At 52.9% G+C, this 15,521-nt stretch overlaps 1 protein-coding gene across 1 annotated transcript in view; it reads left to right on the top strand.

Moving 5' to 3' along the window:
* Positions 1-458: 458 nt before the first annotated feature.
* ADCY3 (adenylate cyclase 3) overlaps positions 459-15,521 on the top strand; it is a 52,581-nt gene continuing 37,518 nt past the window's right edge. Inside the window, exon 1 of the mRNA XM_058801527.1 lies at positions 459-1,557. Within this exon, the coding sequence (XP_058657510.1) occupies positions 859-1,557 (699 nt within the window). The 5' untranslated portion in view covers positions 459-858. The remainder of the gene's footprint in view (positions 1,558-15,521) is intronic.

The following is a 15,521-nucleotide window of genomic DNA, read 5'->3' as shown; positions in this document are numbered from 1 at the left end:
GGAGCGGGATTCGGCCGGGAAGGAATTTCGGGACTGAGCCGGGAAAAAACCGGGAAAGGATTTTGGGAATCGGCCTGGAAGGGGCCGGGAAGGAACCGGGAATTGGCCGGGAAGGAATTTCGGGAATCAACCGGGAAAAAAAAACCGGGAAAGGATTTTGGGAATCAACCGGGGAAAACCCGGGAAAGTATTTGGGGAAGAAACCGGGAATTGGCCGGGAAGGAATTTCTGGAATCCGGCCGGGATTCGACCGGGATTCAGCCGGGAAGGAATTTCGGGGATCAGCCGGGTAAAAACCGGGACAGGACTTTGGGAATCGGCCGGGAAGGAACCGGGAATTGGTGGGGAAGGAATTTCGGGAATCGGCCGGGAAGGAGCCGGGAATTGACCGGGAAGGAATTTCGGGAATCAGCCGGGAATCGGCCGGGATTCAGCCGGGAAGGAGCCGGGAATTGACCGGGAAGGAATTTCGGGAATCAGCCGGGAAGGAATTTCAGGATTCGGCCGGGATTCAGCCGGGAAGGAGCCGGGAATTGACCGGGAAGGAATTTCGGGAATCAGCCGGGAATCGGCCGGGATTCAGCCGGGATTCGTCCGGGATTCAGCCGGGAAGGAGCCGGGAACTGACCGGGAAGGGATTCCGGCAATCCCACCCTCCAAAACCCCCAAATCCCGGCATTTCCCGTGCACCGAAGCATCCTCGGAAGCCCTCGGGCCCCGCGCCGCGGCGATGCCGCCAGCGCCGCTGCTGCGCTGAGCATCCCCACGCCCCATTCCCTCCGGAACCAAAAAAAAAAAAAAAAAACAACAAACCAAACCCCAAAACCCCGTGAATTATCCCCAAAAAATCGCATCACGATGCCCAGGAACCGCGCCTTCTCGGAGCCCGAGCTCTCGGCCGAGTGCTCCGCCGATTACTCGCTGAGCTTCCCCTCGGAGCCCGAGGGGAATCAGCGGCGGCGGCCCCGCGGCTCGCCGGGCGCCCCGGGGGCTCCGTGCCCGTGCGCGCCGCGCCCCCGCCGCTTCTCCTCCTTCTCGCCCGAGTCCCTGGAGAAGCTCTACCAGACCTATTTCCGCCGCCAGCGCCACGAAACGCTGCTGGTGCTCGTCGTCTTCTCGGCCCTCTTCGACCTCTACGTGCTGGGGATGTGCGCGGCGTTCTCCCGCGTGGAGAAGCTGCTGCCGGCGCTGGCCGCGCTCGGCGGGCTGGTGGCGCACGGGGCGATTTTCCTGCTGCTGAAATCGCGGCTTCTCCCCGAGCCTTTCCGCCGCGAGTTCCTGCCCTGCGGGCTGTGGGCGCTGACGGTGGCGCAGCTCTGGGCGCTGCTGGGGCTGGAGTTCGGCGGGAGCTCGCCCGAGCCGGTGGACACGGCGGGCTGGCAGGCGTTCTTCGCCTTCTCCTGCTTCCTGACGCTGCCGCTGCGCCTGGCGCGGATCCTGCTGCTGGCGGCCGCGGCCTGCGGCGGGCACGCCCTCGTCCTGGGCATCGTGCGGCTCCACGGCGGCGGCGGCGGCCGCGGCGGGGACGGCGTGGACCGAGGGGAGGTGGCCAGGCAGGTGCGGGAGTGGCGCGGGAAAGTTGGGAATGGGGTGGGAATTCCATGCGTGGAGGGGTCAGGCAGGTGCGGGAGTGGCGCGGGAAAGTTGGGAATGGGGTGGGAATTCCATGCATGGAGGGGTCTGGCAGGTGCGGGAATGGGTTGGGAAAGTTGGGAATGGGGTGGGAATTCCATGCGTGGAGGGGTCTGGCAGGTGCGGGAACGGTGAAAAAGTGACGGGGATGGACCAGGAATGGGGTGGGAATGGGCTGGGAATGGGCTGGGAATTCCATGGATGGAGGGGAAGTGGCCAGGCAGGTGTGGGAATGGTGTGGGAATGTTGGGAATGGGGTGGGAATTCCATGCGTGGAGGGGTCTGGCAGGTGCGGGAACGGTGAAAAAGTGACGGGGATGGACCAGGAATGGGCTGGGACTGGGGTGGGAATGGTCAGGGGCTGGACTAGGAATGGGGACTGGGAATGGGGTGGGAATTCCTTGGATCGAGGGGTCTGGCAGGTGCGGGAATGGGGCTGGGAATGGTGGGAACGGGGTGGGAATTCCATGCATGGAGGGGTCTGGCAGGTGCGGGAATGGTGAAAAAGTGATGGGGATGGACCAGGAATGGGGTGGGAATGGGGCGGGAATGGGGTGGAAATTCCATGGATGGAGGGGAGGTGGCCAGGCAGGTGCGGGAGTGGGGCAGGAATGGTGGGAATGGGGTGGGAATTCCCTGGACCGAGGGGAGGTGGCCAGGCAGGTGCGGGAGTGGCGCGGGAATGGTGGGAATGGGGTGGGAATTCCATGGACCGAGGGGTCTGGCAGGTGCGGGAATGGTGAAAAAGTGATGGGGATGGACCAGGAATGGGGTGGGAATGGGCCGGGAATGGGGTGGGAATTCCTTGGATGGAGGTGAGGTGGCCAGGCAGGTGCGGGAATGGGTACAGGGAATGGGTTGGGAATGGGGCGGGAATTCCATGGATGGAGGGGCCAGGCAGGTGTGGGAATGTTGGGAATGGGGTGGGAATTCCATGCATGGAGTGGTCTGGCAGGTGCGGGAGTGGCGCAGGAATGGTGGGAATGGGGTGGGAATTCCATGCATGGAGTGGTCTGGCAGGTGCGGGAATGGCGCAGGAATGGTGGGAATGGGGTGGGAATTCCATGCATGGAGTGGTCTGGCAGGTGCGGGAGTGGCGCGGGAAAGTTGGGAACGGCGTGGGAATTCCATGGACCGAGGGGAGGTGGCCAGGCAGGTGCGGGAATGGGTTGGGAAAGTTGGGAATGGGGTGGGAATTCCATGCGTGGAGGGGTCTGGCAGGTGCGGGAATGGTGAAAAAGTGATGGGGATGGACCAGGAATGAGGTGGGAATGGGGTGGGAATTCCATGGATGGAGGGGCTCTGGCCAGGCAGGAGCGGGAAAGGGCTGGGAATGTTGGGAATGGAGAGAGAACGGGATGGGAATGGGCTGGGACTGGAACGGGAATGGGGACTGGGAATGGGCTGGGAATGGTGGGAATGGAGAGAGAACGGGATGGGAATGGGGACGGGAATGGGGACGGGAATGGGGGCTGGGAATGGGATAGGAATGCGATGGGATTGAGCTGGGAATGATTTGGGAATTCCTTGGATTGCGCGGCTCCAGCCAGGCAGGCGCAGAAACGGAGCAGGAATGGGGAATTGTGGGAAAGGCGCGGGAACGGCCCAGAAATGGGGCCGGGAACGGGGCTGGGAATGGGGCGGGAATTCCATGGATGGAGGGGAGGTGGCCATCCACGGGCGGGTGCGGGAATGGGGACAGGGAATGGTGGGAATGGAGAGAGAACGGGATGGGACTGGACTGGGAATGGAACGGGAATGGGGATGGGAATGGGCTGGGAATGGGACAGGAATGGAGAGAGAACGGGATGGGAATGGACTGGGACTGGACTGGGAATAATAGGGACGGCGGGAATGGGATAGGAATGTGATGGGCTTGAGCTGGGAATGACTTGGGAATTCCTTGGATTGCGCGGCTCCAGCCAGGCAGGCGCAGAAACGGAGCAGGAATGGGGAATTGTGGGAAAGGCGCGGGAACGGCCCAGAAATGGGGCCGGGAACGGGGCGGGAATTCCATGGATGGAGGGGAGGTGTCCATCCATGGGCGGGTGCGGGAATGGGGACAGGGAATGGTGGGAATGGAGAGAGAACGGGATGGGACTGGACTGGGAATGGAACGGGAATGGGGATGGGAATGGGCTGGGAATGGTGGGAATGGAGAGAGAACGGGATGGGAATGGGCTGGGAATGGGACAGGAATGGGGGCTGGGAATGGGATAGGAATGCGATGGGCTTGAGCTGGGAATGAGGTGGGAATTCCTTGGATTGCGCGGCTCCAGCCAGGCAGGCGCAGAAACGGAGCAGGAATGGGGAATTGTGGGAAAGGCGCGGGAACGGCCCAGAAATGGGGCCGGGAACGGGGCCGGGAATGGGGCGGGAATTCCATGGATGGAGGGGAGGTGGCCATCCACGGGCGGGTGCGGGAATGGGGACAGAGAATGGGGCAGGAATGGTGAAAAGGATGGAGCGGGAATGGGGCGGGAATGGGGTGGGAATGGGGCGGAGAATCGTGGAAAAGGGGTGGGAACGAACTGGGAAAGGTGGGAATGGGGTGGGAATTCCATGGATCGAGGGCTTCTGGCCAGGCAGGTGCAGGAGTGGAGCGGGAATGGGGCTGGGAATGCTGGAAAAGGGATGGGAATGGGGAGGAAATGGGATGGGAATTCCATGGATTGAGGGGAACCGGCCTGGCGGGTGCGGGAGCGCGGTGGGAATGGGATTGGAGTTTTTCCAGGATTTGGGGTTTGGGATCAGAGATTTTCCTGCAGGATCTGGGAACCGAGATCTCCTCGGTGTTGGAGCTTTTCCTGCAGGATTTGGGATTTGGGATTGGAGCGTTTTCCCGCAGGGTTTGGGGGGATCTCCTCCATGCTCGAGTTTTCCCTGCAGAATTTTGGGGGCTTGGGATCTATTCCATGCTGGGGGATTTTCCCCGCAGGATTTGGGGTCTGGGGTTGGAGCTTTGCCCACAGGGTTTGGGATTCGAGATCTCCTCCACGCCGGAGTTTTTCCAGCGGAAATTTGGAATCTGGGATTGGAGCTTTTCCCACAGGATTTGGGATCCGGATCAGAACTTTTCCCACAGAATATTTGGGATTCAAGATCGGTCCTTTTCCTGCGGCATTTGGGATTTGGGATTGGAGGTTTTCCCACAGGATTTGGGATCAGGGATCTGAGATTTTCCCGCAGAATCTGGGATTTGGGATCAGTTTTTCCCCCCAGAATTTGGGATCTGGGATTTCCTCTTTGCTGGAGCTTTCCCCGGCAGGATTTGGGATCAAGGATTGACGATTTTCCCCCAGACCTTGGGATCTGGGATTGGAGCTTTTCCCGCAGGATTTGGGATTTGGAATAGGATATATTCCCGCAAAATTTGGGATTTGGAATAGGATATATTCCCGCAAAATTTGGGATTTGGAAGAGGATATAGCCCCGCAGAATTTGGGATTTGAGATTGTCTCTGTGCTGGAGTTTTTCCAGCAGAATTTAGGATTTGGGATCAGACCTTTTGCCGCAGAATATTCGGGATTCAGGATCGGAGCTTTTCCTGCAGGATTTGGGATTTGGGATCCAGGATTTCCTCCATGTTGGAGCTTTTCCTGCGAGGTTTGGGACCTGGGAGCTGAGATTTTCCCACAGAATTTGGATTTGGGATCGGAGCTTTTCCCGCAGGATTTGGGATCTGGGATCGGAGTTTTTTTCCTACAGAATTTTGGGATTTGGGATCGGAGATTTTCCCACAGGATTTGGGATCAGGGATCGGAGATTTTTTCCTACAGAATTTTGGGATTTGGGATTGGAGGTTTTCCTGCAGGATTTGGGATCTGGGATTGAAGAGTTTCCCACGGGATTTGGGATCTGGATCAGAACTTTTCCCACAGAATATTCGGGATTCAGGATCGCAGATTTTCCCGCAGATTTTCCCGCAGGATTTGGGATCTGGGATCGGAGATTTTTTCCTACAGAATTTTGGGATTTGGGATTGGAGATTTTCCCACAGGATTTGGGATCTGGGATTGAAGAGTTTCCCACGGAATTTGGGATTTGGGATCAGAACTTTTCCCACAGAATATTCGGGATTCAGGTTCGGAGCTTTTCCTGCAGGATTTGGGATTTGGGATTGGAGGTTTTCCCACAGGATTTGGGATCAGGGATCTGAGATTTTCCCGCAGAATCTGGGATTTGGGATCAGTTTTTCCCCCCAGAATTTGGGATCTGGGATTTCCTCTTTGCTGGAGCTTTCCCCGGCAGGATTTGGGATCAAGGATTGACGATTTTCCCCCAGACCTTGGGATCTGGGATTGGAGCTTTTCCCGCAGGATTTGGGATTTGGAATAGGATATATTCCCGCAAAATTTGGGATTTGGAATAGGATATATTCCCGCAAAATTTGGGATTTGGAAGAGGATATAGCCCCGCAGAATTTGGGATTTGAGATTGTCTCTGTGCTGGAGTTTTTCCAGCAGAATTTGGGGTTTGGGATCAGACCTTTTGCCGCAGAATATTCGGGATTCAGGATCGGAGCTTTTCCTGCAGGATTTGGGATTTGGGATCCAGGATTTCCTCCATGTTGGAGCTTTTCCTGCGAGGTTTGGGACCTGGGAGCTGAGATTTTCCCACAGAATTTGGATTTGGGATCGGAGCTTTTCCCGCAGGATTTGGGATCTGGGATCGGAGTTTTTTTCCTACAGAATTTTGGGATTTGGGATCGGAGATTTTCCCACAGGATTTGGGATCAGGGATCGGAGATTTTTTCCTACAGAATTTTGGGATTTGGGATTGGAGGTTTTCCTGCAGGATTTGGGATCTGGGATTGAAGAGTTTCCCACGGGATTTGGGATCTGGATCAGAACTTTTCCCACAGAATATTCGGGATTCAGGATCGCAGATTTTCCCGCAGATTTTCCCGCAGGATTTGGGATCTGGGATCGGAGATTTTTTCCTACAGAATTTTGGGATTTGGGATTGGAGATTTTCCCACAGGATTTGGGATCTGGGATTGAAGAGTTTCCCACGGAATTTGGGATTTGGGATCAGAACTTTTCCCACAGAATATTCGGGATTCAGGTTCGGAGCTTTTCCTGCAGGATTTGGGATTTGGGATTGGAGGTTTTCCCACAGGATTTGGGATCAGGGATCTGAGATTTTCCCGCAGAATCTGGGATTTGGGATCAGTTTTTCCCCCCAGAATTTGGGATCTGGGATTTCCTCTTTGCTGGAGTTTTCCCCGGCAGGATTTGGGATCAAGGATTGACGATTTTCCCCCAGACCTTGGGATCTGGGATTGGAGCTTTTCCCGCAGGATTTGGGATTTGGAATAGGATATATTCCCGCAAAATTTGGGATTTGGAATAGGATATATTCCCGCAAAATTTGGGATTTGGAAGAGGATATAGCCCCGCAGAATTTGGGATTTGAGATTGTCTCTGTGCTGGAGTTTTTCCAGCAGAATTTGGGGTTTGGGATCAGACCTTTTCCCGCAGAATATTCGGGATTCGGGATCGGAGCTTTTCCTGCAGGATTTGGGATTTGGGATCCAGGATTTCCTCCATGTTGGAGCTTTTCCTGCGAGGTTTGGGACCTGGGAGCTGAGATTTTCCCACAGAATTTGGATTTGGGATCGGAGCTTTTCCCGCAGGATTTGGGATCTGGGATCGGAGTTTTTTTCCTACAGAATTTTGGGATTTGGGATCGGAGATTTTCCCACAGGATTTGGGATCAGGGATCGGAGATTTTTTCCTACAGAATTTTGGGATTTGGGATTGGAGGTTTTCCTGCAGGATTTGGGATCTGGGATTGAAGAGTTTCCCACGGGATTTGGGATCTGGATCAGAACTTTTCCCACAGAATATTCGGGATTCAGGATCGCAGATTTTCCCGCAGATTTTCCCGCAGGATTTGGGATCTGGGATCGGAGATTTTTTCCTACAGAATTTTGGGATTTGGGATTGGAGATTTTCCCACAGGATTTGGGATCTGGGATTGAAGAGTTTCCCACGGAATTTGGGATTTGGGATCAGAACTTTTCCCACAGAATATTCGGGATTCAGGTTCGGAGCTTTTCCTGCAGGATTTGGGATTTGGGATTGGAGGTTTTCCCACAGGATTTGGGATCAGGGATCTGAGATTTTCCCGCAGAATCTGGGATTTGGGATCAGTTTTTCCCCCCAGAATTTGGGATCTGGGATTTCCTCTTTGCTGGAGCTTTCCCCGGCAGGATTTGGGATCAAGGATTGACGATTTTCCCCCAGACCTTGGGATCTGGGATTGGAGCTTTTCCCGCAGGATTTGGGATTTGGAATAGGATATATTCCCGCAAAATTTGGGATTTGGAATAGGATATATTCCCGCAAAATTTGGGATTTGGAAGAGGATATAGCCCCGCAGAATTTGGGATTTGAGATTGTCTCTGTGCTGGAGTTTTTCCAGCAGAATTTGGGGTTTGGGATCAGACCTTTTCCCGCAGAATATTCGGGATTCAGGATCGGAGCTTTTCCTGCAGGATTTGGGATTTGGGATCCAGGATTTCCTCCATGTTGGAGCTTTTCCTGCGAGGTTTGGGACCTGGGAGCTGAGATTTTCCCACAGAATTTGGATTTGGGATCGGAGCTTTTCCCGCAGGATTTGGGATCTGGGATCGGAGATTTTTTCCTACAGAATTTTGGGATTTGGGATCGTAGCTTTTCCCACAGAATTTGGCGTTTGGGACTGTCTCCGTGCTGTAGTTTTTCCTGCAGAGTTCGGGATTTGGGACCAGAGGTTTTCTCACAAAATTTGGGATCTGGGAAGTGTTTTGGATCGCGGGACACATCGGGAGAGATTTTTTTTGGGATGAGACTCACGGAAGGGCAGCTGGAGTGGGATGGGTGAGAGGATTCCCGGGATTTTCAGAATTCCCTAGATTATCAGGATTCCAATCCATGGGGACAGGACCCAATCCATGGGATGAGGATCCAACCCAAGGATGGGATCCATCCCATGGACCTGGATCAATCCTGTGGGATCAGGATCCAATCCAGGGGATCAGGACCCAATCCATGGGAACAGGACCCAATCCATGGGGAAGAATTTGATCCTTGGGATCAGGACCCAATCCATGGGAACAGGACCCGATCCATGGGGTCAGGATCCAACCAATGGGATCAGGACCCAACCCATGGGGTCAGGATCCAATCCATGGGAATGGGTCCAATCCATGGGGTCAGGATCCAACCCTAGGATGGGATCCATCCCATGGGCCTGGATCAATCCTGTGGGATCAGGATCCAATCCTTGGGATCAGGATCCAATCCATGGGGTCAGGACCCGATCCATAGGGACAGGACCCAATCCATGGGAACAGGACCCGATCCATGGGGTCAGGATCCAACCAATGGGGTCAGAATTTGATCCTTGGGATCAGGACCCAATCCATGGGATCAGGATCCAATCCATGGGGACAGGACCCAACCCAAAGATGGGATCCATCTCATGGATCAGGATCTATCCTTGGGATCAGGACCCAATCCATGGGATAAGGATCCAATCCATGGGGTCAGGACCAGATCCATGGGGTCAGGACCCAATCCATGGGATCAGGATCTATCCTGTGGGATCAGGACCCAATCCATGGGGTCAGGACCCAATCCACAGGATCCGGATCCAATCCATGGGATCAGGATCCAATCCATGGGATCAGGATCCAATCCATGGGGTCAGGATCCAATCCGTGGGGTCAGGACCGAATCCATGGGATCAGGACCCGATCCAGGGGGTCAGGACCAGATCCAGGGAGTCAGGATCCAATCCATGGGATTGGGATCCAATCCATGGGGTCAGGATCCGATCCATGGGGTCAGGACCCAATCCATGGGGTCAGGACCCAACCCAAAGATGGGATCCATCTCATGGATCAGGATCTATCCTGTGGGATCAGGACCCAATCCATGGGATCAGGATCCAATCCACAGGACCCAATCCATGGGGTCAGGACCCGATCCAGGGGGTCAGGATCTGATCCAGGGGGTCAGGATCCAATCCTTGGGATCAGGAACTGATCCATGGGGTCAGGATCCAATCCATGTGGTCAGGATCCGATCCATGGGGTCAGGACCCGATCCAGGGGGTCAGGATCTGATCCAGGGGGTCAGGATCTGATCCATGGGGTCAGGATCCAATCCTTGGGATCAGGATCTGATCCATGGGGTCAGGATCCAATCCATGTGGTCAGGACCAAATCCATGGGGTCAGGATCCGATCCATGGGGTCAGGACCAAATCCATGGGGTCAGGATCTGATCCAGGGGGTCAGGATCTGATCCATGGGGTCAGGATCCAATCCTTGGGATCAGGATCCAATCCATGGGGTCAGGATCCAATCCATGTGGTCAGGATCCAATCCTTGGGATCAGGATCCAATCCATGGGATCAGGACCCAATCCATGGGATCGGGATCCAATCCATGGGGTCAGGACCCGATCCGTGGGGTCCAGATCCAATCTATGGGGGCAGGACCCAACCCAAAGATAGGATCCATCTCATGGATCGGGATCAATCCTGTGGGATCAGGATCCAATCCATGGGGTCAGGATCCAATCCATGGGGTCAGGACCCAATCCATGGGGTCAGGATCCAATCCACAGGACCCAATCCATGGGGTCAGGATCTGATCCATGGGGTCCAGATCCAATCTATGGGGGCAGGACCCAATCCAAAGATAGGATCCATCTCATGGATCAGGATCAATCCTGTGGGATCAGGACCCAACCCAAAGATAGGATCCATCCCATGGATCGGGATCAATCCTGTGGGATCAGGATCCAATCCATGGGGTCAGGACTCAACCCAAAGATGGGATCCATCCCATGGACCTGGATCAATCCTGTGGGGGTCAGGACCAATCCCATGGGATCACCAGGGATCCACCCCCTGCCCTGGACATTCCCTGTGGGACACACCAGAACCTCTCCCGGATTTCTGGCCGTTCCCGGGAATGCGGATTCGGAGCCCGGCCGTGTTTTTCCGGAACTTTCTCTCTCCCGGGGCTGCAATTCCCAGGGAACGGCTCCACGTGATCCGCCCGGAGCCGCTGCCTTCCCCCGGGAGCCCCCGGATCCCTTGGGATCCTGGCCCGGCTGCCGCCTTTTTCCAAAACATCTCCGGGATTTCGAACCCTGGGAATCCCCCGGGATGCTCCCGGAGCTGCTTTTGCCCCCAAATTCCCTAGGTTTTACCCCAAAATGGGATTTGAGGTTTTTATTCAGGGTGGGAACAGAGATTGGGGCCAGGCTGGATCTGCTCAGCCCGGAGTTCCTCCTTGTTCATCCTGGAGATCTCATGATCCCAAGTTCCCAGCCTTTCTTCCCAAAGATTCCGTGATCCCAAATTCCTGCTGGTTATTCCAAAGATCCCGCGATCCCAAATTCCTGCTGTTTGTTCCCAAAAATCCCGTGATCCCAAATGCCAGCTCTTTTCTCCCAAATATCCCGCGATCCCAAATTCCTGCTTTTTCATCCTGAAGGTCCCACGATCCCAAATTCCCACTTTTTCTTCCTAAAGATCTGATGGTAACAAATTCCCGAATGTGCTGTGATCCCAAATTCCTCCTCTTCCCTCCTGAATATCCTTTGATCCCAAATTCCTGCCACTGCATCCCAAAAACCCCCTGATCCCAAATTCCCACTCCTTCATCCTCCGGCCAGGAATTCCCAATGGTTTTTCGCAAAGATCCTGCGATCCCAAATTCCCAGGCTTTTTTCTCAAAGATTCTGTGATCCCAAATTCCTGCTGTTTGTTCCCAAAAATCTTGTGATCCCAAATGCCAGCTCTTTTATCCCAAAGATCCCGTGATCCCAAATTCCTGCTCTTTCATTCCAAATATTCCACAGTTCCAAATTCCTGCTCTTTCCTCCCAAAAATCCCGAGATCCCAAATTCCCGCTCTCTCTGATCCTCTGACCCCAAACTTCCACTTTTTTCCCAAAGATCCTGTGATCCCAAATTCCTGTTATTTCCACCCAAAGATCCCATGATCCCAAATTCCCAGTCTTTCTTCCCCGAAGATCCTCTGATCCCAAATTCCGGCCGTTGGTTCCCAAAAATCCTGTGATCCCAAATGTCAGGTCTTTAATTCTAAATATCCCACAATTCCAAATTCCCGCTCTTTCTTCCCAAAGATCCTCTGACCCCGAATTCCCGCCGTTTTTTCCCAAAGATCCCCTGACCCCAAATTCCCGCCATTTTTTCCCAAAGATCCCCTGACCCCGAATTCCCGCCATTTTTTCCCAAAGATCCCGCGATCCCAAATTCCCACTGTTTTATCCCAAAGATCCCGCGATCCCAAATTCCCGCTGGCTCTTCCCAAAGATCCTGCGATCCCAAATTCCCACTGTTTGTTCCCAAAGATCCTGTGATCCCTAATGTCAGGTCTGCCATGCTGAATCTCCCACAATTCCAAATTCCCGCTCTTTCTTCCCAAAGATCCTCTGATCCCAAATTCCCACTGTTTTATCCCAATGATCCCCTGATCCCAAGTGCCAGCTCTTTTATCCCAATGATCCCATGATCCCAAATTCCCGCTCTTTCTTCCCAAAAATCCCCTGACCCCAAATTCCCGCCATTTTTTCCCAAAGATTCTCTGATCCCAAATTCCCACTGTTTTATCCCAAAGATCCCGCGATCCCAAATTCCCGCTGGCTCTTCCCAAAGATCCTGTGATCCCAAATGTCAGGTCTGCCATGCTGAATCTCCCACAATTCCAAATTCCCGCTCTTTCTTCCCAAAGATCCTCTGACCCCAAATTCCTGCTGTTTTATCCCAAAGATCCTGTGATCCCAAATGCCAGCTCTTTCATCCCAATGGTCCCGTGATCCAAAATTCCTGCTCTTTCATTCTAAATATCCCACAATTCCAAATTCCCGCTCTTTCTTCCCAAAGATCCCCTGACCCCAAATTCCCGCCATTTTTTCCCAAAGATTCTCTGGTCCCAAATTCCCACTGTTTTATCCCAAAGATCCCGCGATCCCAAATTCCCGCTGGCTCTTCCCAAAGATCCTGTGATCCCAAATTCCCACTGTTTGTTCCCAAAAATCCTGTGATCCCAAATGTCAGGTCTTTAATTCTAAATATCCCACAATTCCAAATTCCCGCTCTTTCTTCCCAAAGATCCTCTGACCCCAAATTCCCGCCATTTGTTACCAAAAATCCTGTGATCCCAAATTCCCGCTGTTTTATACCAAAGATCCTGTGATCCCAAGTGCCAGCTCTTTATCCCAATGATCCCATGATCCCAAATTCCCGCTCTTTCATCCCAAAGATCCCCTGACCCTAAATTCCCGCCATTTTTTCCCAATGATCCTTTGATCCCAAATTCCCACTGTTTTATCCCAAAGATCCCGTGATCCCAAATTCCCGCTGGCTCTTCCCAAAGATCCTGCGATCCCAAATTCCCACTGTTTGTTCCCAAAGATCCTGTGATCCCAAATGTCAGGTCTGCCATGCTGAATCTCCCACAATTCCAAATTCCCGCTCTTTCTTCCCAAAGATCCTCTGACCCCAAATTCCCGCTGTTTTTTCCCAAAGATCCTTTGATCCCAAATTCCCACTGTTTTATCCCAAATATCCCGTGATCCCAAATTCCTGCTCATTCATTCCAAATATTCCACAGTTCCAAATTCCTGCTCTTTCTTCCCAAAAATCCCGAGATCCCAAATTCCCGCTCTCTCTGATCCTCTGACCCCAAATTCCCGCCATATTTTCCCAAAGATCCTGTGATTCCAAATTCCTGTTATTTCCACCCAAAGATCCCGTGATCCCAAATTCCTGTTATTTCCACCCAAAGATCCCATGATCCCAAATTCCCAGTCTTTCTTCCCCGAAGATTCTCTGATCCCAAATTCCGGCCGTTGGTCCCCAAAAATCCTGTGATCCCAAATGTCAGGTCTGCCATGCGGAATCTCCCACAATTCCAAATTCCCGCTCTTTCTTCCCAAAGATCCTCTGATCCCAAATTCCTGCTGTTTTATCCCAAAGATCCTGCGATCCCAAATTCCCGCTGTTTGTTCCCAAAGATCCTGTGATCCCTAATGTCAGGTCTGCCATGCTGAATCTCCCACAATTCCAAATTCCCGCTCTTTCTTCCCAAAGATCCTGTGATCCCAAATTCCCGCTGTTTTATCCCAAAGATCCTCTGATCCCAAATTCCCGCTGTTTTATCCCAAAGATCCTGTGATCCCAAGTGCCAGCTCTTTTATCCCAATGATCCCATGATCCCAAATTCCTGCTCTTTCTTCCCAAAGATCCCCTGACCCCGAATTCCCGCCATTTTTTCCCAAAGATCCCGCGATCCCAAATTCCCACTGTTTTATCCCAAAGATCCCGCGATCCCAAATTCCCGCTGGCTCTTCCCAAAGATCCTGCGATCCCAAATTCCCACTGTTTGTTCCCAAAGATCCTGTGATCCCTAATGTCAGGTCTGCCATGCTGAATCTCCCACAATTCCAAATTCCCGCTCTTTCTTCCCAAAGATCCTCTGATCCCAAATTCCCGCTGTTTTATCCCAAAGATCCTGTGACCCCAAATTCCCACTGTTTTATCCCAATGATCCCCTGATCCCAAGTGCCAGCTCTTTTATCCCAATGATCCCATGATCCCAAATTCCCGCTCTTTCTTCCCAAAAATCCCCTGACCCCAAATTCCCGCCATTTTTTCCCAAAGATTCTCTGATCCCAAATTCCCACTGTTTTATCCCAAAGATCCCGCGATCCCAAATTCCCCCTGGCTCTTCCCAAAGATCCTGTGATCCCAAATGTCAGGTCTGCCATGCGGAATCTCCCACAATTCCAAATTCCCGCTCTTTCTTCCCAAAGATCCTCTGACCCCAAATTCCCGCTGTTTTATCCCAAAGATCCTGTGATCCCAAATGCCAGCTCTTTCATCCCAATGGTCCCGTGATCCAAAATTCCTGCTCTTTCATTCTAAATATCCCACAATTCCAATTTCCCGCTCTTTCTTCCCAAAGATCCCCTGCCCCCAAATTCCCGCCATTTTTTCCCAAAGATTCTCTGGTCCCAAATTCCCACTGTTTTATCCCAAAGAACCCGCGATCCAAAATTCCCGCTGGCTCTTCCCAAAGATCCTGTAATCCCAAATTCTCCCCGTTCATTCTCAATATCGCATGATTCCAAATTCCCAGCTTTTCCTTCCCAAAGATCCCAAATTCCCACTGTTTCTTCCCAAAGATCCTCTGACCAAAATTCCCGCCGTTTTTCCCGAAAGATCCCGTGATCCCAAATTCCTGCTGTTTGTCCCCAAAAATCCTGGGATCCCAAATGCCAGACCTTTCATCCCAGAGCTCCCATGATCCCGGATTCCTGCTGCTCCATCCCAAATATTCCACAATTCCGAATTCCTGCTGCTCCATCTCGAAGCTCCCCCAGCCCCAAATTCCTGCTCTTCCATCCCGAATATTCTGTGATCCCAAATTCTCACCGTCCAATCCCGAGCAGCGCACGGCCCCAAATTCCCGCATATCCCGCGATCCCAAATTCCCGCTGTTCCATCCCAAACATTCCCTGATCCCAAATTCCCTCGATTCCATCCCAAAGATCCCGAGATCCCAAATTCCTGCCGTTCCACCCCAAATATCCCGAATATCCCAAATTCCCGCCGTTCATTCCTGAGTATCCCTGGTCCCAAATTCCCGCTGTTTAAACCTGAGATCCCAAATTCCCTACATTCCATCCCAAATACTCCACGATCCCAAATCCCCGCCGTTCCATCCCGAATATTCCACGATCCCAAATTCCCGCTCTTTCATCCTGAATATCCCATGATCCCAAATTCTCCCCCTTTCATCCCGAATATCCTGCGATCCCAAATTCCTGCCGTTTCCCCCCAAAGATCCCCATGGTAG

Source organism: Ammospiza caudacuta, chromosome 3 (assembly GCF_027887145.1).
Source record: "Ammospiza caudacuta isolate bAmmCau1 chromosome 3, bAmmCau1.pri, whole genome shotgun sequence".
Lineage (NCBI taxonomy): Eukaryota > Metazoa > Chordata > Aves > Passeriformes > Passerellidae > Ammospiza > Ammospiza caudacuta.
Note: the sequence above shows the minus strand (reverse complement) of the source record. Positions and strands in the feature narration are given on the sequence as shown.